The sequence below is a fragment of the Dromiciops gliroides genome, chromosome 4 (genome assembly GCF_019393635.1).
Source record: "Dromiciops gliroides isolate mDroGli1 chromosome 4, mDroGli1.pri, whole genome shotgun sequence".
Classification (NCBI taxonomy): domain Eukaryota; kingdom Metazoa; phylum Chordata; class Mammalia; order Microbiotheria; family Microbiotheriidae; genus Dromiciops; species Dromiciops gliroides.
In genome coordinates, this window is record NC_057864.1 from 385265641 (window position 1) to 385289649 (window position 24009).

The following is a 24009-nucleotide window of genomic DNA, read 5'->3' on the forward strand; positions in this document are numbered from 1 at the left end:
AGACTACTATAAGAACCAAGAATTGGGAGGATTAACATAGATACCAAAGTCTAAAGAGCATAGGAAGGAGTACAGAACAAGTATTAAGTATGAGGGTGTGCTAAAGGCAGGAGTGTCCTATAGGTCAGGTGACAACAGCAAGGATTCAGAGGAAGTCTGACATCATGAACTTCAAAAGAAAGGCTAAGTGGGGCAGCTAGTTGGTGCAGTGGATAGAGCACTGGCCCTGGATTCAGGAGGACTTGAGTTCAGATCCTACCTCAGACACTTGACACTTACTAGCTGTGTGACCCTGGGCAAGTCACTTAACCCCAATTGCCTCACCCAAAAAAAAAAAAAAAAAAAGAAAGGCTAAGTGATGGCAACAATATGTAGAATGCCATCATTTGTGAACTTTGGAGGTGACCTGGTGAGCCAGGTGTAATTCTTGTTGAAGCCCCTAGGACACCATACCAATCTGCATTTCCAGCTTGTCTTTTAGTCCAAAGCTTCTTAAACTGTGGGTCATTACCTCACATGGGGTTTTGTAATGATTTGGGGGTCATGAAAAATTTGGCAACCGTAAAAGGTTATGTTATACACACACACACACACACACACACACACACACGGTCGCATAAAAATTTCTCAGGCAAAAAGGGGTTCAGAGACAGAAAAGTTTGAGAAGCCCTGTTTTAGGGCGGGCTAGGGCAAATGAGAATTGGTTAGTTGATTGCCTAATTATGACCCCCTTGGCCAATCTAGTTGTCTCCTATCAGGCTCCAAACTAAGAAGGGAGAAAAAGGATTGCTAGCAGGAACAATAAGAACTCAGGGGGAAGTCAGGTCTCAATTAAATGTCAGGAGATGGAGGGAATGAGGAAGAGACTGAAGATGAGGGGAAAAGGTAGGAGGGATACAGAGGAAGAATAGGTCAAAGTATGTGTAAATTGGGTTATCTCCAATCTTCTGGAGTTCAGGGATATTCCTTTTCACCTGATAAATTTCTCAGGGAAAGATGGGTTTTGGTGGGAAATACATACATATACATATACACATACACACACACATATCTATTTCCTTTAGGAAATATATCCTATAGATCTTGGGGATTCCCTCCACCCCCTCAATTAGTAGCCTTTGCTAAGCATGTTTTTCAACTTGAATTCCTAAAAACTCCAAGTCTCATCCAAAGACTGAGAATCCAGAACAATTATAATCAATTCTTTTCACATCATCAGGCAACTTTTTCCATTTTTTTCCTCCACTACCTCCCACTTTGCAATCAGAAGGGCTATGAGGCTGGAGTTAGTAGTTTCTGAATAAGGGGATCGCATTACCTGCATGTAACTAAGTGTTGCATGGCTCTGAATTTTGGATTACTTCCTTTGTTATTGCACTTTGTGAAAGACCTCATGCCCTTTTACAAATACATTTCCAAAGTGTATCTTTCAATTCAGTTTAAGGCCAGAGCTCCAGAACAATGACTTTGTGCTCCAATGTACAATGCCTCAAACGGCAAGTTATTAGAATGGCAAACACTACTTCTGGGCTTTGTGTTCGTAGCTCTTAGCAGTGTGCCTATCCCATAATAAGTGCTTAACAAATATGTGACTAATATCTATTTTGTATTCCTAGGGCATAACAAATGTTCTTGGGAGGTTTTTTTGCTGTTGGACACACATAATTCAAACACATCACAGGATATTAAGAAAATACAAAAGAATAAAAAGGTATCATCAAATTCAATTTATTAAACCATTCCTATCCAATAACATCTGAATTTACTACTTTAAAAAGAACACAAAAGTACAAAACTGTAAAACTCTGAAAATTACATTAAAAAAAGCTCTTTAAAAAACCAGCTCTTTAGGTTTGAGAGATGTGGCATAAGAAAAAGTAATGTGCAAAAAAGGTGGAAAATGAGCATTGATAAAAACAAATTATTCACTATCTGCTGCATAAAAAGCAGAGAAACTGTGAATTACTTCTTGACTAATACTGTCAGCAGCATTTTTGTGGAGCAGAACTATAAGAAAAAAATATGTATGTATATACATACACACACATTAGCACACATGTACACATACATACCTATATATAAATCAATTTGTCAAGTTACTAAGTATCTAAATTATGTTGTATCAATTAAAAAGTTTTTTACATAATTAGGAATATTGCACCTTTGTCTTTAGGGAAAAGTCAAACTACCATTTCATATCAAGAAATAAAAAGATGAATAAAAAAGCTGAGTAATAGTAATACATTGAAATTACCTTTCATAACTCAATTCAAACATTCAAACACTGATTAGTTTTCTAACCATCCTGTCATATGGTAGAACTTCAACAAATTTTGAAAGCTGCATATAAAGCCATGAGTGAATTTTAAAATTCTTAACCACTTACATATACATATGTGAATATGCCAGTACTATCATAACTGTAGGCATGTTGTAGAAGTACATTCTTTCTTTAGCTTCCTCTTTGCCTCTTCCATATGATGAAGCTAACAAAATAATTATAAATGAGCACCTCATTTGGCAATTCTGAATTTCAAAAAGAAATCTGCTTATGCTTAGTATTTAATGTGATTTACATAATAATCTGACAACTTTTCAGCAGTTGGCAAATGTTTTCTCAGATTTTGGTGAAGCACTGTTACATTAGCTTCTCTAAATTTACAGTTTGTTTTTTTAATGGACCTGCCTATGAATTCTAATTTAAGAGGATATAAAGATAACTTGAGCAAAACTAAAATTCAATCAGTGCCAAATAAATAGCTCCTGTGTACTCCTTGTAGAGTCTGAAATGTTTTATTATTGTGCTACAGATAGAAATTTTAGTATGGCCCGTACTAGAAAACCAGGGCCAAGAGAATTTTAATTGCCAAAGTTCCTTGCCACTATCATGTTAAGTCCTTGATCACATTATTAGATAGTTGATAGGGATTAGTGATGTAAAGATCTCAGGCCCATAAGATAACCTTATAGGCAAAATGTACGCTGGAACAGAGGTGACACAGAAAAGACGGGCAGGAATATATAAAAGCCTATCCCATCAGTAACTAAATGAGGAGATGTCAAGTAAGAAATGACTGCTAACAGTTCTAAATTCACACCTCTATAAATTAGAAATTGTACTACATTTATACTACCCTAATTACTTGCCAAAGAAGGTAGGTGCATTCTAAATCCATCTTATCTTCAGTAAATCCTCTGTGGTTTTAACACCAAAACCCTCCTAAATTACCCTGTTTTAAAGAACTCGAAAAGATTGCAGAGATTTATTTAAGCATGTTGTCTTCAAAGGGGACTGGCTCAGTTCAAAATTGTAAAAAGTTTAAGTTATGGAACTTAAGTCATAAAATGACACTTTTCCATAAGTACATGCAGAATTACAATCATGTTTTATAAATTTTTGATATAATAAACAGGTAAGAATAATTTGCAATTAGCACATTTACTGTTTACAAGTAAATACTACTATTAATTTTATGAGCAGGTTCTACATTTTTCCTCCTTGACATCCTTATCAATTTTAAAAAACGCTTTCCCCCCAAATTAGTGCAAAAACAAAACAAAACAAAACGCCTTCACCTAGCCTGTAGAAAATAAAACAAATTCCATTGTAACGAGGTTTTACTTTTCACATAAAAGTTATTAACTAGCTCCCCCTACTAACCTATTCCTTGGTTCATTACTATATTAATGAAAAATCATCTTTCATAGCAAGCAACACAAATGCATATTCACTTTGAAACATCTCCGTATCTAATGATGTAATGCTTTCCTTAAAACATATTTATATCAAAAGGGTTGGAAGAGGAACAAAAAGCATAACTTTACACTTTCTTTTACTTACTTAAAGGATAAATGAACATAGAAACACAGGAAGAAACCAATAACGGGAATAAACAAATTAAGATTCATCAGGCAGTCTTGGCCCCATACAACATAAGGTTATACATATAAATTTATATTTCACAACTACATTTAGGATTTATAATAAAGTGGATGAAAAATATCTACCAAATACCCAACAGCTTATAATGTATACATAAGTTTCGGTAACCAGCTTGTTACACTTACCATAAACCACCTTTTCTTCTTTCTGACATTAAGAAAGCAGTTTTCTTAATTTTTCTTCCCTATACTGGTGCTAGAGACCATGTTGAAATAAAAAACATACTATTCCCAACAATTTCCCCACACTCATAACGAGATCTCCCCAGTGTACCTCTACCATAAAATAGAAAATTGAGCCACAAGTCAAGGTCGCACATTATTTCCAAATTTGTTCAACACTCATTTCCCAACCACCTTTGGGCACCTATTTTCACATCTATAAAATTGGAGTGTTGTGAAGAGTCTATAAACTATCTGGAGTTTCTAAATATCTGGATGTCACAAGCAACTGAATGAATGGTTACTTAAAAAAGGCAAATTATCTATACATAAATAGCTCATATTTTAAATGTCAACTATTTTAAGTTTGTCTTTACAAAAACAACCTGCATTCATATCTAAATCAAATTGTAAATGTGTGAGATTTTAAGAGACAACCACACACAATTTTCTAATATGCTAGAACATATTAGTATTTGAGTAATGGTTAAAAAGTAAAACTAACTAGTTAATATTCCATTGTTTTCTAGTCTAGAAAATGAATAGTGAAAAGTAGGGATTATCTTCAAAGAACAGCATCCAAACACAAAGGGAGTCATAGTTATACTTGAGAGTTTGGTACTACAGGGTATTAGAATTTTCACTCATTTAATTTTAGCCATGAATAATTCTATCACAGGGATAGAGAAATATGTACTTTCATCTCTCTTTACTTCCAAATATTTTATTTTCAGTCACCAGGTCCCTATATGAAGTAAAAGAAAACTGTATGGATAGAGCACCAGCCCTGGAGTCAGGAGTACCTGAGTTCAAATCCAGCCTCAGACACTTAACACTTACTAGCTGTGTGACCCTGGGCAAGTCACTTAACCCCAATTGCCTCACTAAAAAAAAAACAAAGAAAGAAAACTGTAGGTAATTTAAGCAATTTGAAATCCTTGCACAGATAATTTTGACTTTTATAAGATTTTTCAGGTTAAGGGCCGGTCTAAATGAGACTGCCTAACTAATGCAATTATTCAGTTTGCTTACATTTTGTTTTGTGATCTCATACCTTGTTCAAACACATTTTGTGTTGTGTTTTGAAGAGATGGAGGTATTCACATAAGTGAAGTCCATGACATTTGAATATTAGTGACCTCTTATTTCTTTAAATTTAAATAGTAGATTAAAACAGAAGAAAAAAGGGGCAGCTAGGTGGCACAGTGGCTAGAGCACTGGCCCCAGATTCCAGAGGACCTGAGTTCAAATCTGGCTTCAGACACTTGACACTTACTGTGTGACCCTGGGCAAGTCACTTAACCCCAATTGCCTCACCAAAAAAACCACAACAAAAACCAACAGAAGAAAAAGAGAACAAAGCACAAGGCCCAAGTTATAGTTTATCTTGCTAAAGATGCCAAGTCTCAATCTTTATAAAAGTCCCTTTCATTAGGTCTCTAGATTAATAAAATACAGAGAATCTTTTTCTTTAACTTCCAACAATCATTTTGCTCCTTTTTAGGGTTAATCCAATCTCTTGCTACCTTTTGCATTTTTATACTAAAATCCTGAGAGATGGAATTGCCATACCAGGAACAAATAGCATGTAAAATTTTAGTTTTAAAGTGAATGTTGTATAAACATTGACACAGCATCAACAAATTAGAAAAATTATACAGCAATTTACTTTTTCCAAAGGAGATAATAACAAGTCTATTAAAGTACATAAGAAAATCAAGATACCTCTTGAGTTATGGAAATGATTCCATTTTAATTAAATAGGGCTATTTAGCCATAAAAACGCAAAGGAATATATTCACTGTCACATGGACTTAAACTGCTGAAACAATTACAAAGCACTGTCCTACACTATACTGTTATTTGATTTTCTTATTTTAGTCTAATAAATCCCTAACATATTAACTTGCAACTATGTATGCTAATAGGGAAAAATATTAACAATAATATTGCAAAATGGTGGATAACCAAACCCATATTTTTCACTGAATCTTTTAGGTAGGTAGTAGGATAAATAGTAAAAGACAGGCCAATAGGTAGCAGTCTTAAAAAAGAATGCAGGAGCTGATAATGCTAAATTCAGATTTTATGCCTCCCTTTTGATAAACTTCCTTTTAAATGACTACTTTTCAAATCCTAATCTTATGCCAATCAACAAAATAAAAAGATAGGCATTCAGACAAACAAAACTTTACATCTTACTAAAAGGTTTTTGCATAGAATAAGGCTAGGTCCTAAAAGTCATCAGAGAAGAGTATGGAAAGTAATCATTTTATCACTTTCATACCCAAGCCTAGGAAAGGAAAACAAAAAAGGCTTTTGCATAGATGAGTCTAGGGAGCCTGGGAGAGTGAAAGTGGCCAATGAGTAAGCTGGGCAGCATGCAGATGATGTACACCAGAGATGAGAGTTAACAGTACCAGACGTTTAATTATGAAAAATTCCAAATTGCCTCAAATAAAACATATTATATCATTCAGGTTTTTGAAAAGCTATTGAGCCACATAAAGGGAAAACAAACATTAATTTTATTAGAATTTTAACAGGTAATATAACAAAACCAAATGATAACATGGAAATATGGTGTATCACACAAACAAAAAAATGTTGCTAGAGATATGTGACAACAGAGATGTAATGAGATAGAAAATGTACCTTGAGAAACTACGTCAACACAAGAGGTTTATGACCATAAACTCAACAGTCTAAATTCGTACCATGACAAAATCAAAGGAAAATGAATGCTTCTGTTACCCTGATTGTATATACACTTTCTTATCCACATCTGCAATATTTTACATGGCAGAATTTTATGATTTGTTATTTTCATTCCAATTTCTCATGAAAACTTAATATTTGCTTGTTAAGCAACTCAGCATCTCATGCATGACACATCAAGTATAGGCACTGAGAAATTAGTGTAGTTATACTACTTAAATGATTGGCAAAGAAAGAGTTGATTGTTCTTCAGATGTATGATATTTTCAACTGCAATAAGGGCCCAATTCAGCAAAAACAATTCTTAGCTGTTGCAGAACTCTTCCAGTGGCCAAGGAATGCTTCTGTCCAGCCTGATTGCCATATAAGGAAATAAAGAACTTAGCAATAATATAGCACACTCAGGATCTGACATAGGAAAGGAGATGAAAAGATATATTAGTGTTTCAGAATTTATAGGTGTGTAAAGATGGCAAATTAACACTATTGCAAGGTACTAAGTACCAGAAATTATTTGTGTCCTCCCCTCTGAGTAAATATGTCACCATCTTTTCAGTTTAATATTCTCAAATGCTGATCTAGTCATTCTCATTCTAAATAGTGGCATTAGTCATCAACCATATCAGGTCAATAACAGTCCACAGAAGGCTGAAAACTCTATGAAATCCTCCAAGTGTGATGTTCATGGGACATATTCTTACTACTTGATTTCTATAGAAAAATCATATTCATTTCCTGTTATGCAAGACTGTATGGAAATTATCTGATAGTGTTTTCAAAGGTGGGTGAGAATGGCTTAAGATGTATTTATGTAGTCAATGGGCTACAATCTTATGAAGACAATAAACTCTTTACTGACATTTTAAGATGCACCTTAGAACATACAGTGGCATTTTTTTTGACCAAAGTAAAAAAAACAAACAATGCTTGTAGTAAGGCCTATAAAATATGTATGAGTTAAGCCCTTTGAATATTTAAAATTTATGCATCTGATATTCCTAATTCACAAGCCTAAAATGAGGTATATGTTCCCCACCTCTCTTCACTTGATCTTAGCCCAAATAGGCTAAGAAGCAATATACCACTTCCCTTACAACCCTATCAAACATCTAGCAAAATAATTAACATCATGAATAGATCTGAGTTAAAGTAAATGAATATGCAAAGATTTTTAAGCATTCATCTTTTATGATTTTACTTTAACTTGTTACCATAACATATTTCCATGAGGTTTGGTGTTAGCTATAACAAAAATAGTTAGAAATAGTTTTGCTTTCTGTGTGACTCTTACAAATACACAAAGTAATTAACCTTTGGGTATTTTAAAGAAACAACAAATGTTCCAAATCACACTGCTTAACATCTTTCTAAACTATATATTCTAGGTCACCTATGTGTCAACAATTGTAAAAGGAAAGTATTAAGAACAAGAATGCTGAAGAGTTATGGCAGTACTAAAATAGCTTAGTTATTTTAAAATCTAAAATATGTATTGCAAACTTGTTTCAGTTTTTGAATGCAAAGGGTCACACCTTGCAGAAAACAAGTACAAAATCATTTGGTCAGGATCTTGTTAGTATATTAAACTCAAAAAATTTGTGATCTGAAATGTGCACACATTAAAAATACTAATTCTAAACATCTATTCAACAAAAATATGACCAATATAAGTTAGAAAAAACTATCCTGTCCAGCAAGTTTCAAACATTAAGGCAAATTGTTTCTTCCAACTAAATTGTACTTATTTTATAAAAAATAAATGTCACTTCAAAACCTTATATACATAGTGACAGAAGACTTTGCTAGACATCTTTAGTACATTAATAAAGTATCACATATTACACAGAGCTGATTGTAGGTGTGATTGTATGTGCGCAAAAGAAGTGACTATCATTTAAAGTACAGGTTTCAAGACTGAGCGTAGTGATCGTCCTTCTTTAGTGAGTTCCCGTGTTACACACATACATGGTAATGGAATAGCTTCTTCCCTTCTCTCTACAATATTGTAACTGCATTTCTTCAAGTGGTCGGCCATGCTAAGGATGTCAGCAAATTTCCACTCATTCACTGAACAAAATGCAGTACTGAATCGCCATACCTGAAAGAAAACTGGATTTCAGATTCAATTTGATTATAAGGATTCATCCATTTACCACCCTAACTATACACATTTCTACTCTGATGGAGAAACCATTAAAGACCTTGAAATCAATAAGCAAAACAAAACAAAAAAATCCCACCAAGTTTGTCTTTTGAGTTTAAAATCATCCTTACTTTTTGACGGCAAGTAGTTATGTCTTATATAAACTTTTTTTTATTTCCCAAAGCAACTAAATGAAATCTCTATTGGGGGGGGGGGAATGGGGCAATTGGGGTTAAGTGACTTGCCCAGGGTCACACAGTGACCCTGTCAAGTGTCTGAGGTTGGATTTGAACTCAGGTCCTCCTGACTCCAGGGCCAATGCTTTATCCACTGTGCCACCTAGCTGCCCCCAAAGCAACTAAAAGCACTATTAATATTAATAAAACCAAGCACAAACTAGCTGCTTGATAAATGTTTGAGGTATCAGATAATTTAGTAAATTAAAACATTTCTTATGGCTTATATAAATGCTGAACCATGCCAGTATGATTTCTCAGTAAGGACAAACTTGGGTTTCAATTCCATCTCTGTATAACCCTGGGTGTGGCATTTAACCACTCTAGGCCTATTTTATCATCTGTAAAATGAGGATAATACCTACAAATACTTAACTCACAAAGGTGTAATCATGATCAAATGAGAATATACATAAAGGGGTTTGTAAATCTTAAAAAGTGCTATGTCAGCAAGGTGGCTTTTCTTTTATGCTATTTATTACATACTATTATTTTCTTTCCAACTAGTATTACTGCTTTAAATATGCTTTGATAACCTAGGATTTGTGAATTTTTCCAGGATTTTCTCCTAACCCTCATTACCTTATTAAGCATAAGTTCATTTTCATCCTAATGACACTAATGATGTCTCATTAGACATCAGCTGGGAGTTGGGAGGTAACCCTGAGCTCTCACATTATAGCAGCAAAGCTCTGGCATGTTCAGAACTGCAGAGTCTTCCAAATAGGGTTTGGCAATGACCTCTACATCCATCTACTGACTAAGAAACTAAGCTAAAAGAAGCTCATCGCTAAAAAATCATTTCCAAACGATGAAGTGATTTGATCACTACAACTCATGAAATAATTTAAGGCATAAAGAGTTGAAATCTAAATGGGTAGAATTCTCAAATGGTGAAAATAGGGCTCTTTCAAATATTTAAGAAGGTATGAAAATGTAAACCTACAGAAGATATTTTCCTGTATATGTATTTAGAACAAGGAAATAATAAAAAATTACTATTCAATAATACCTATGTGGCTATTTTCACAAGTGTTGTGTTCTTATAAAGTTGTGGGGAAAAGTACTTTATAAAAATAATTCCAACGCAGCTAGATGGCACAGTGGATAGAGCACCAGCCCTGAATTCAGGAGGACCTGAGTTCAAATCCGGCCTCAGACACTTGACACTTACTAGCTGTGTGACCCTGGGCAAGTCACTTAACCCTCATTGTCCCGCCCCTCCCAATTAATTCCACACCATATCCCCTTTACCTTTTATTATAAAACCTGACATATTTTTACACAAGAACACTAATTTGGTATCATTGTCCCTTTGTTTCCCAACATGATCACAATGTGAGCAGTATCAAAGTGTGCTGCTTTACTCAAATGTTCCTGTCCAACTCAGAAAGTCTAAGTATTGCCTTCCTCTGACTGTCAGGTAATGACAGAATTTTCTTTTCCATGATTCAAAACCATGCTTCATTGTAAATGAGAAAATGAGGCACAGAAGGGGATATAGAGTAAGATATATATCTAGGAGTTAAACATTTGAGTTGCTGAGGCTGATCTATAGCCAATCATCTAATGGCTAAATAGTATATGCTTGATAAACAGCCAATACTCTATCAAGTAGAGGCATCTTGGAGGGTAGTTCCCGAACTTACTATTATTTATCAAAAGTAAAATGGGGAAGAATAATATCTGTGGATGCTCTAGTGGTGTCTAGGGTAACATAACCTTATCTTGGGAAAGGAGACATTCTCTGTTACTATGAATAGTAGCAATTCCTTCTCTGCTTAAAGAAAACCAGGGGATATAGCCATATTGCTATTCATGCTGCCAGTCCTCAATAAGAGTTAGGGATATTCTATGGCCTTTAGCTTATGGAATTCTACTTGATGTCAATACTTCTATCCTCCCAAAACCAGCAAAAGGGATCTCATATTATTGATGACTTCAGCTATGACTTCTTAGGTAGCTATTTATCAGCTGCGTAGAATTCTCGAATAGCAACCTCCTCAGTAGATCCAATTTAGCTTGGCTAATCATGGAAAAAAAAAAAGTATTGATTGCTACCAAGCAATAAAAGAACTAGAAGACCCACGTAAAGGTTAGAGGTAAGAGAAGGGACTAGTGCTATGGTGAAGTAGTTTAAAAAGAGGCTCTCCTCTTATCTACAAATGGGTAAAAGCAGAAATGATCTTGCATGTCATTTCTTTTTTACATGAAATCAGGCACGTCAATCCCTATATTGATATGAAATTTTAATATGAAATTGGACTATAACTTCCTATGAAAAGTAAGAAATGGTGCCATTTTGATAACTTCGACTTTATTTCCATATAGTTAAGAGTAACAGAATTTAGTAAAATTCCAAATGAAACCCCACTAACCTTTCAAGGCACAAACTTATCCCGCTCTTATTAACCACTCTCACTTTAACCTTTTATAGCAAATCTAAGTCTTAGCTGCCATGTACTAAGAGGGAAACAAACTAACAGAGTCCCATCTATCTTTCCTTCCTCCATCCCCAAATATACTTTCTTATGGTCATTTAATTAGTAGGCATACTTCTATTATGGTGAAAAGTTACATCTCTGTATACCTTCCTTCTCCTACCCAAGCTACATCTTATATTAACTCCTTGAGACGAACAGACAGAAACCTATTTTAAGTGTAAGAAAATTTTCTCCTATTCTCCTAAAAAATACCAAATCATGGCTGCACTGATCTAAATGGAACCAAGGCTAGAGAGAATGAAAAAGTGATATGGTCACAATCATGAGCAGTTGTGACAAACTAATGAAGAGGCATGAAAATACTCACCGAAACATAAAGCAGTTCTAAGAAATCTGATGTAAATCTGTAATTGTGGAAATAATCTCCATAAATCCATCTTATTATTATAGCTGTCATTTCAAAGAAATTCTACTGTCATTTTGGCATTAACAGATTTGAGGAGTGAATGGTCACCCTGGATGAAAGCATTAATTTTATTAAGGGTTGGGATGGGAAAAAGAGTCAAACTTAAATAATGACTAAAACTTACCTTTTCTCGTATCTGCCATGATGAATGCCCATCAGGGTATTTCCTTTTTTCCCAAAGAAGTATGACCATTCCACGGGACTGAAGCAGACTTCCACACACATCTCTCATTAGCCGTGATACACATGAAAACTGGCATAAACTAAAACCATCTAAAAATCCAGCAATATGTTGTAGGACCTCAAAAGGAAGACTACTCAGATGGTCACTATGTAAGCCAAGCAAGCAGTTTCTAGCAGGTTCTACTAATACTGTAGATACACATGGCTGAACCCCAAATGATCTCAAATGGCGATCATGTATAATCTTTGCCCCTTGTGTTGAAGGACAAAACCTACGCTGAGAATACGTACACCCATAATAGGCTAAAGGACACCTCTGTTCCATCCAGCCATTAAGTCCAGCATGAATGTCACCATGCACATTCTTAAAATGGGAAGAAAATTCTTTTCTTCTAAATAATTGTCCACAAACAAATGTAAACATTGAACGCTGCTTGATTTGGTATCTTGCCACACATTCCAATACTAAGTCCAGTCCAAGTGTCTGAAAAGGACTTGGATTTGAGAGCTGTGGGTTGGCATGATCACAAGCTGAAGCAGAAGCTATTTCCCCGACCATTGTATTTGTGGCTAAAATTGCAGAAGGAAGTGAAAAAGTTTGAGTCCCAAAGTCAACATGGCAGACATCAACAAAACGACTATCAGATATACCTCTTCCACCAGGAGAATCTCCTAGACAAAACAGCAAAGCAGCTGTAATTAGATCTATTCCCTGAAGGCCCATGGGGTCTTCAGTAACTTCCAAGTCTGCAGTATCTACTGCTTTATCTTCCTTTGCTTTGAACCAACAGGAACTAGAAAAGAATTTAAATGACTGGGGCCGAATTAAAGAAAGGACATCCACATTCCTCAATCCTTCTTGTTCTGCTTTATTTTCTAATATTTCCCCTCTACTGGAGTCATCTGGTAAGAGGATATGCTGAACCATTCCATTTGGCAAAGTACTAGATTGTATTCCTTCTCCAAGTTGTGCGGTTACTGAAAGTGAATCGGTAGGCAAAGCTTTGTCAGAAGGTACACATTCACCATTTGTTAAATTACATAAATCTGACTTACTACTAAAATCCTCATTATGATCCATAACCTCTGTATGCATAGTATCCAAATGAAAGCCATTACAGAAAGCAGAAGTGCTGTCAAAACTATCATTCAAGTCACAGCAGACATCATTTGAGCCATTTTGTTCAGACTGGGGATTCTGACCAGAGACATTATGGTCAAATCCACCAACTGCTCCCATCTCATCTTCATTTGGATATTCACAGTCTTTTGAGTTCTTTATCTTCAAGCTTTCTGTAGAATTTTGTTCTTCATCCATTTCACTTGGAGAAGCACCTAGTCTTGTATTTAACATACTAATATCTCTTGTAGCAGTGTTCAAGATATCTAACGCAGCAGCCAAACTTCTAGTTGTTTCTACAGTAGCTTGGTAGAGTGCACCATAAGACTCTCCATCAACTGACACCAAACCATTAGTATGTGGAACATCAGGGACACTTGATTTAACTGTAATTTGTTCTTTGGGTTCTGGTATTTTTTCAGTTGCTTTTGACATCATAGTGGCAACTTTGAGAGATTCCAAGAGCATCCTTTGGTCCTGAAGGGCCAATGCCATGTCTAGTTGTTCCACTTCATCAACATCTCTGCTTAGATTTTCATAAGATTTTCGGTCTGCATAACTAACTGGCCATCTATTCCACTCCATAGTACAGCACACCACACTTGCAGGACATATTTCTAGATGTTCAGCAATTTTACTTCGGGTGATTGTAAAAGGACACCCAAAGCCACTATTTAAACAAGGCACTCGTTCAAGTGGACACAATATTCGATGTTCATCAGCTTTGCATGAGTGGAAAACTGCTCCACAAACCAATGGACAGCCAATCAAATCACAGGAAATCCCAGGTTCTGGTCTAGCCATGCATCGTCTACTGACACAATTCACACAGTGTGTATGTTGCTTCTGCTGCTCCTCTTCCATCATGGCAAGTTGGAATCTATTTGTAGAAATGAATCAAGAAGATAAAAAATAAAGTTACTGGTCAGTTTATTAATATTTTAAAAGCTTTACAAAATAATTTATAACTCAAATTACAAACTTTTTTGGAGATGAAATATTTTGGCAAATAGGAAAATAAAATAATATAAAGAAACATAAGCCAAAAACAAATAATCAACACATCCAGGCCCTGATCAAAGCAATAATGAATAGTGTAAATAATGAATCCTTGAATTGTTGCATTATTTAAATTTGTACTCCATATTTCCATAGGGCTGGAATCAATTAACACATATTACAGAATTATAACAGCAAATAGTGCAAATTCAAATACATACAACAACTTCAGGGGATTCATTATTTACACCAATTAGGACCTAGATGTATTTTTTTAAAGCATCTGAAATTCTGAGCCGCCATCGTCTCCAAGAGTATTAGGAATGGCAGGGACCTTAAAGATCATTTATAGTCCAATTAGTTAAAAAATAATTGGTAATTTCATGCTGTTCCCTTTTGGATCTCCCAGGTATCCCAAAACCAAGCCAACAATTCTTCTCCTTCCCACTCATCGCTGTTAGAACTCCATTACCTTGAATACTGACATGAGTTAAGAGTTGGAGCTAAATTAATTTACTCTAAGTTATGAATGAGATGTTAATAATACACTTGCATTTTAAGTTGGGTAATCCAAATTTCAAGATATTTATAAAGAAAGGAGCCTTCTTGTGATCCTTCCCTATTCCCAGCTACCATTTTCCTCCTGCATTGATTCCAATCCCCTTTACTTAGTCTGAAAGGAAGTAAAATTCATGTTCTGTATTGCAGTCTCAAACATAGAGCAGGGGTTCTTAACTTGAGGTGTATGAACTTTAAAATCTTGAAAATAATATTTTAATTTGGTTCCTTCAGTATCCTATTTATTTTATTGCATTTAAAAACATCGTAACATTATATTGAGGTGAGGCTTCACCAAACTCTCCCCCAAAAGGTTAAAACCCCTGTGTTAGAGATTAGATTTTTTTCTGTTCCTCCCAACCAGCCAACAATCAGCTCTAAAATGAAGAAAGTAAAACAAAGAATTATAGTTTAGGGTTTACAACAGGGACTGGAAGGTGGTTAATAGTGCTTGCTGGGGGGGGGGGGGCGGCTAGGTGGCACAGTGGATAAAGCACCAGCCCTGGATTCAGGAGTACCTGAGTTCAAATCCAGCCTCAGACACTTGACACTTACTAGCTGTGTGACCTTAGGTAAGTCACTTAACCCCCATTGCCCTACCAAAAAAAAAAATTGTGCTTGCTGGACTGAAGGAACAGTACTGATATATCAGAAACCAAGAATGAAGTTGGTTTCCTCTAAACATAAAACTAAATCTAATCTAAAGCATAAACATGAAATAAATAAACATGGAATACCAAAAATGATTTTTAAAAGAACACTTTTTATGAATGAAATGTAAATGCAATTTAATATACCAAATTTGGTGTCAGTCTATACAATTTGGTGTATACAACTTAAACAATTCAATACTTGCATATAACTAAATACTTTCTGTCTACTGATCTTCAAGATCTGTCTATAATCATTCCTTCATATAAAAATAAAAGCAAGCTTAGTAAAAAAATTATTATAATTCTATAATAATGATTATGGATTTCAATGGAACCATATGTTAATTCAGACCATGTTAAGACCACACTGTCCAACAGACACTTAAAAGACTTGGATCACTTGAGCTTTAACAGAAAATAACTAGGATAGTACAGGCCAAGGCATAGCACACTGCACAAAACTTTATTTAAAAATGTAAAAACCGGGGCAGCTAGATGGCGCAGTGGATAGAGCACAGGCCCTGGAGTCAGGAGCACCTGAGTTCAAATCTGGCCTCAGACACTTAACCCCAATTGTCTCACCAAAAAAAAAAAAAAAAAGTAAAAACCATTCTTGGCTCTCAGGTGTACAAAAATAAGCAGTGGGCTGGATTTGACGCACAGTCTGTAGTTTGCCAACCCCTAGTCTAGGTTTTTGCAAACACCCCAGAAGATTCCATTTTAGAACGTTCAAAGATTAATACAGCTCTCAGATTAAGAATTATGGCCTAAGTATCAATGTTCATGACAAAAATACTTACTGTATCTATTAAAAAAAAACCTTAAAATATTATCATATTAAAGCATTTTATATATGCTGAATATGAAACCCAGTGAAGATTATTCCCTCTTTCCACATGTACCTTAAAATGTATGTGACTATATTGAGAGAATTTCTTACACAATGATATCTTTCTTTGGTTATTTTGCAATGAATGACCACTCAGGGATATAATGAATGTTTATCCAGACATTCACTGATCACTCTACTTGGACGCTAAACAGATCAATAACTAAAAAATATACAAGTCTTATAAATAAGTATTAGAAGATAAAGAGTCAATATTTAAATCAATACAGTCTACCTTGGTCCTGATATAGTGGAAAGAACACTGAATTGAGAGTCAGGTAACACGAGTTCTAATTTCATTTTTAATTAGCTAGCTATATGAACCCTGACAAATGATTTTATTCTCTAGGTCTCAGTTTACCCATTAAATTAAATGACCATAGCATTTAATGCTGAAAGGGACATGTAAAGATCAACTAGTTCAAACCCTTTATTTTTTAAATAAAGAAACTGAGGTCAGGTGAAGTGATTTGACAAAGAACAAAGTAAAATCAAAATTTGAGGTTAGGTTCTCTCATTTCAGATTCAGTGCCCTTTCTAATATACCAAACTGCTTCTTTAGAAAATATATCTAAGTTCTTCCCAGCTCCATAGTCTAAAATTCTAAAGTAAATAAAATTGAACAAGAAAAAATGAGATAAGTAGGAACTTAAAGTTAGCAAAATATTGGCCTGCTACTACTTATTCATTCACCATATATTTAATTCACTATCTGGGGAGTAAATGAGAACATGTTATTGTTTAGTCATTTCAATCATGTCCAACTCCGTGACCCCACATGGGGTTTTCTAGATACTGGAGTAGTTTGCTATTTCCTTCTCCAGCTCATTTTACAGATGAGGAAACTGAGACAAACAGGGTTAAGTGACTTTCCCTGGATCATCACACAGCTACTAAGTGTCTGAGACTGGATGTGAACTCAGGAAGATGAGTCTTCTTGACTCCTTGGACCAGAGTTCTATCCACTGTGGCACTTGAGAATATATGCAAAAGTGCCTTATGAAACTACATCACTATACACAGACGTAAGTTCATAATGTTGTTACTCTGTGCTTCTTGAGGCCTAGGATCGTAAGTGTATTATTTTTTAGAATCTTGCATATCAGCAGTGTGTAATTTTTTCATAATTAGAGAAATAAATTATAATCAATCACAAATAATAAATTATACTTCAGCAGCAAATGTAAGAACTCCCAAGTTTCTGGACAAAAAGTTGTTTCTACCTTTTAGGTGCCTCAGTGGATAGAGCACTGACCGTGGAGTCAGGAAGGCTTAACAACACAGTGTCTGGTACACAAAAGGTACTTAAATGCTTGTTCCCTTCTCCTTTTAGATCTTGGTGTACAAAAACTATCCAATTCTCCCAAGCCTCTGTTCTCAAAGACCATTTCAGTTCAGGAGAGCAGGCTAAAAACTATACAGAGCAATCCATTTTTGCAAAAATTCTCTATGATATTAATGTTTATAAAAGCACTTTACACATCTCCTTTGAACCCCAAACCACCTTGTGACATAAATACAAGTGTTATTCTTTTTTACTTCTGAGGAAACTAAGGCTCAGAGAGATAAAGTAATTTGCCTAGGGTCACACTACTATAGTCAGTGTCAGAACAGAATTTTAACTCGGGTATTGCTGAAAATATAATTTTCTTATACTCCCTTCAAAAACACTATCCCAATTATCAGTCAATATTAGATTTTTCTTAAACAAAAATTTTCATATAAAATATAACTGGCACAGCTTTGCTTGGTTCAGTAGTACAGTTTTCCAATGATATTTATGCTATTCAATGGTGCCAGAGAAATGACAACTTTAATTTAACATTAGCGTAATATTAAAGAACTGAATAAATAAACTGTAGTAGGCAGAATATGTAAATACAACTTGGTTTAATAAGCAGTTAAGTAGTTTTCTATAAATTATAGTTATATATTATGAAAACTTTTAAAGATAAAAAAGAATAATTATGAGATTGCTGAGTTAAAGATTATAAAAAGCTAACAGATTAATAGCCAAACATCTTAAGTTTTAGAAAGATACTTAAAACTTCAGTTAAAAAAAGAAAGAAATAAAAAACCTACATGATGACACCAGCAAAACAGCTGTAAGCGTTCTTGTTTTAAAACGTCAACAAGGCTAAGTTCATTTGACATGCTGAAGTTTTATAAGCTGGACTGTTACTAAGAGAGAAACCTAAAAATATATCCAGTACCAAAGAGGTGACCATTGCTTCTAGAATTTGTAGGGACATTTGATGTTATTGTATATACTTGTCAGCTGACCAGGCCAGCCAGAACACAACATAAAGACCTAACAGAATTCAAAAGGTTTAAAATTGGCAGCTATTCCAAACAACCCTGTGCTTACAGCTGTTACAAAAAGTTTGTTTTCAAAAGTAATGGGAAGTTGCATGCATCTCAAACTTCAAAAAATTAAAAATTCTAGCACCATTTAATTTCCCCTTTGAAAAATACTAAAGACATGAGGAATAATTACTGTGCACATACATAGTAAAATAACTGACAATATTATTTCTTTACTACAAAAGTTTACTAAAACGACTTCAAGAAGTTAAGTAGTGAAATATTAATTAATTATCTAATTTTAAGTTTGCTAGGAAACTCTACAACCTTCCTCTGTAATCTGTTCCAATGTTTAATAATCCTCATAGTAAAAAATATTCATTTGGATAGAGCACTGGATCAGGAATTAGACCTAACTTAATTCACACGAAGCCTCAGACACTTTTTAGCTGTGTGACCCTAAACAAGTCACTTAACCTCAGTTTCCTCATTTGTAAAATGCAATAATAAATAATAGCACCTACCTCTCTCTCCAGGGTTGTTGGAAAAGATCAAATAAGAAAATAACCGTAAAGTATTTTGCAAATCTTAAAGCAGTAGCTAGTAATCAAACATACAAATTACTATAAAACAATTTAAAATAATGTTCATTTATAGTACTTTCACTCTAAGAATCTAAAATATTCAAGAAATTGAAGTTTTGTAACTTTTATAAAAGTTAAACACAGTAGATAGCAAGTTTTAACTGCATTTGACAGTTGAAAATTCTAGGGGGGGGGCAGCTAGGTGGCACAGTGGATAAAGCAACTGCCTTGGATTCAGGAGGACCTGAGTTCAAATATAGCCTCAGACACTTGACACTTACTAGCTGTGTGACCTTGGGCTAGTCACTTAACCCCCAATTCCCTGCAAAAAGAAAGAAAGGAAGGAAGGAAGGAAGGAAGGAAGGAAGGAAGGAAGGAAGGAAGGAAGGAAGGAAGGAAGAGCTAAAACAATGATGGAAAATACTTGCCTAGAGACAGAAAAAAGTGGACTCTAGCCTTCTGGACTCCATCACTGACCCATTCATTCTCCCTCTACATAAGACTGATACTACCAAATTAGGACATATTTCTAATAAAATATAAATTGCACAACTGCTTTCAAGTCATGTATAACAACATTAAAAGCCAAATACTGTTTAACAAATAGTGAATATACAAACCAAAACGGAGGCTCCTTTCAACTTAACAAAAATTCATCAATATCAACCTCAAAATTCCTAGTTCCTTACTATACTTACTATAGTATGCTAGGGTGACACATGAAAAATTTTTAGAGCAAAACATACCAACTGAGGTTTAAAATATTCAAAAGTTTCAATCTACTCTCACAAAAAAGCCTGCAAATTAATACTGTCTGAAAACCACTGTAGGAAACAGTTCTAAAATAAGATACTCTGAGAATCCTATGAACTTCTCATTTTTATCCTTTAACAGGGCACTATTGTACCTAGACACAAAGATCAATCCAAAACTTAACAAGCTAACAAGCTATTTAAAAAATATTAAGGAAAGAGAAAAATCTGTAATAAATGACATTAACAACAAAAGCCCCGTGTCACGTCAGAGTCATTTCAGTCATGTCCAACTCTGTGACCCTATTTTGGCATTTTCTTGTCAGAGACACTGGAATGGTTTGCCATCTCTTTCTCCAGTTCCTTGTACAGATGAGGAAACTGGGGCAAACAGGGTTAAGTGACTTACCCAGAGTCACACAGCTAGTAAGTGTCTGAGGCCAGATTTGAACTCATAAAGATGAATCTTCCTGACTCCAGACCTGGCACTCTATCCACTGTGCCAACTAGCTACTTTAAAGGCATATACAACAAGATGGAAATTATATATTACCAAATATGCAATCAGGTACTGTTTTTCTGTTCTGGTGTCATGAAAAGAATATGCTCTGGAAAAGTGATGCTATTTTGAAATTATTCTTATGTTAGCTTTAGTAAATCTGACTGAATGAACAAAAACTTAAGACTCTTTGCCCACTTCACTCAAAAGTGAATGTAAAACAAGGAAAGAGACATTTCAATTCCAATTTTTCACTATTGCCAAATGTCTCGCACAGATTATAAACAACAAATTATAAATGTATAATTATATTATTTAGTACTAGTGCTAGCTTAAAATTCCAGACGTTTTCAGATGGTCAACCATCTTTGAAATCCAGATATAAATTCTGTTAAAGATTGAACATCATCATTAGTAAAAAACCAAAAAAAATTTCTATCTAAGGAAACATTAAGGGAAATCTGTCATATATTCTTAGTTCCTGCTATTCTTTCAAAGAGAAATTCACAAACTATTCAAAGTCTATCTTGTCAGTACATTAAGAGCTGCTACAGATGACAAATTGGTATAAACTGTTCAACCATAGAAACACATTACTTTAACAATGTCACTGAAATCAAGTGAACTATAGTGAAATCTCAGTGAAGCAATCTTTACTACTGTTTGCCTTATAAAAGAACCAGTGAAATTATGAAATGCATATTCAAACAATGATCATTTCAGGTCATCAACTTTAAGACTGTTATCAAGCCAACCCAGCCCAATACTGCACAAAATTTTATCAATAGAAATTCCAACAGTATCTATTGAATACTTTTAGATAAACTAGTAATCTACAAGTAATATTCATTTCTAGTAAATATGTTCTTTTAAGAGAAATTCTAACAAATAGCAACAAAATCAAATTCAGAAAATATTAGCATATTCTAACCTAAGTTAAAGAGCTACTTCAAATTATTCATTTTACTCATTAGAAAACAAGATTCAAAGGTTACTTAATTCCTTAAGGGCACCTTAGTAGCAGATCCAGGTCTAGAACTGAAGACTCCTTAACTACTCCAGTGCTCTTTCCACTAATTCAGTGTCACTATATATATGTGTGTGTGTGTGTGTGTATGTATGTATGTATGTATATACACACAGACATATATAAATATATGTATATAGAAATCAAATTAGATTTTTAAAAATCTACTATCAAAAATGCGAATTTTGATAGGTTTTTTTGGGGGGAGGGTGGGAGTGTAAGACAGGCAACAAAATTTAGGAAGAGAAGCAATCTTATGTAGTGGGAAGCCCATTCAAATTGGAGACAAGGAGCCAAGCCAAAGCTCTAAAGAGCTGAAAAGGAATTTAGATCATGTAGTCTGGAAGTCTTACCCTAGTCTTAACCTTGAGTGTAATTATTTTAAAAAATATTTTAATAACTGAATTTCAATATAATTGAGTTTCTTGTAATTCATTGTATTTTGTGCATTTAAAAACATTATTCTGAGAAGGGTTTTTGTGAGAAGTTTCACCAAAGTGCCTTCATTGTGATAAAAAAAAAATTAAGAACCCATGAACAAATCTAACACCCTCATTTTACAGATGAGTAAACTGAGACCCATAGGGGTGAAGTAACTTAGTACAAGTTACAAAGCTGGTTATTAGCAAAGTCAGAAGTAGAATTCAGATCTCCCAACTATTTGTCCAGTGTTGTTTTCCCTACATCAAAACAAAACACCTACCACAAAACCTTCCAGTTTCTCTAAGAACTCCAATGTTTAACTTAATTCTGAGTTTGAGAATTCCATGAAGTTGTATATAACATTCACTTAATCTCTTTAATAAGATTTCATAGTCTCAATAAGCTGGTTCATATGTTAAATTGGGAATTTTAAAAATTTAACCTTTTAAACATTTTTAACCTTTTTCATGTGATGAACACTTCTTTGGCAGGCTGGTAAAGCCTAAGAAACTCTTCTGAGAATGTTTTACAATTCATAAAATAAAATGTAAAGGATATGAAAAGAAAAACAATCATACTGTAGTAGTTATCAAAATATTAAGTTCTAAGTTCATAGACATCCTTCCTTCAACCTTCCCCAAAATCCATGGACTCCCGTGTAGCTTAAGAACTCCTGCCCTGGAGAAGACTAAAAAAGCTCCTTGAGGGCAGACTTTCATTTTTGCCTTTGTATGTCCAGTGCCTGGCACTGGATGGGTAGGCCTGTTGACTGATATTGGTATACAGTGGGGGCAGTTCAAATCCAGCCTCAGACACTTGACACTAGCTGTGTGACCCTGGGCAAGTCACTTAACCCTCATTGCCCTGCCCAAAAAAACAAAAAACAATAAAAACTGGGGCGGCTAGGTGGCACAGTGGATAAAGCACCAGCCCTGGATTCAGGAGTACCTGAGTTCAAATCTGACCTCAGACACTTGACACTCACTAGCTGTGTGACCCTGAGCAAGTCACTTAACCCCCATTGCCCCGCAAAATAAATAAATGAATGAATGAATAAATAAATAAATAAATAAAAACTTCAAAAAAAATACTGGTATATAGTAATATACAAAAGAAATAAAAACAAGGTAATTTCAAGTAGTGAGAAAAGCACTAACAATTAGGGGAGGAGATCGGCAAAGACCTCACTTAAAAAGTGGTACTTGGATTGTGTTCTTTGAAGGAAGAAAGGATTCTAAGCAATGAAGGAGAGGAAAAGAATGCATTCCAGTTATAGGGGGCAGCCTATGTGAAGGCAGATACAAGAGACAAAACGCCCTGTGTAAAGAATGGCAAGAAGACCAATTTGGCTAGATAGAAAGAGTGCATAAAATTGCAAGAGTTTTAGACATAACGGAGTATGAGAAGTTGGTTTGAAGGGTCTAACAAAGAGTTGGTGATGAGGGACTGCATCTTAGGAGAGAAACCAGGGCTGGACAAAGAGATCTTTGAGTCCTCTACACAGAAATAATTAAACTCATAGGAATTGATAAGGGCAGCATGAAAGAGTACAGGACCAAGCCTTGGAGGAACAACCAGAGTCAGAAGGCAAAATATAAATGATCTTAAGTATTAGATAATAATAACACTGATAGAATGTGTTTGCCATGTGTCAAGCACTTTATAATTATTACCTCATTTGATGCTCACAACAACCCTGAGAGGTAGGTGATATTATCACCCCCATTTTAAAAATGAGGAAACTGAGGCAAACAGAAGTTAAGTGACTTGCCCAGAGTCACACAGCTTATTAGGTACCAGAGATCAGATTTAAGCTCAGGTATTCCTTACTGCAGGCCTGGTGCTCTATCCACTGCTCTACTTAGCTGCCCACAGAATGTAACAGTTCAAAATGATGAGGGAATGGA

At 34.8% G+C, this 24009-nt stretch overlaps 1 protein-coding gene across 6 annotated transcripts in view; it reads right to left on the reverse strand.

Annotated features, from left to right (window-relative positions):
- The window catches only part of FBXO30 (F-box protein 30), a 61698-nt gene that overhangs the window by 32311 nt on the left and 5378 nt on the right, over nt 1-24009 (reverse strand). Inside the window, exons 2-4 of one of the 6 annotated variants that reach the window (XM_044002980.1) lie at nt 12236-14294; nt 8788-8920; nt 1741-7230 (exon numbers count right to left, since the gene is read on the reverse strand). In XM_044002980.1, coding sequence (XP_043858915.1) covers nt 7127-7230; nt 8788-8920; nt 12236-14281 — 2283 coding nt within the window. In that variant the 5' untranslated portion in view covers nt 14282-14294 and the 3' untranslated portion in view covers nt 1741-7126. Of the gene's footprint in view, nt 1-1740; nt 8932-12235; nt 14295-24009 lie in introns of those variants that run through there. The other 5 variants (XR_006356372.1, XM_044002984.1, XM_044002981.1 and 2 more) reach the window with 5 other exon arrangements.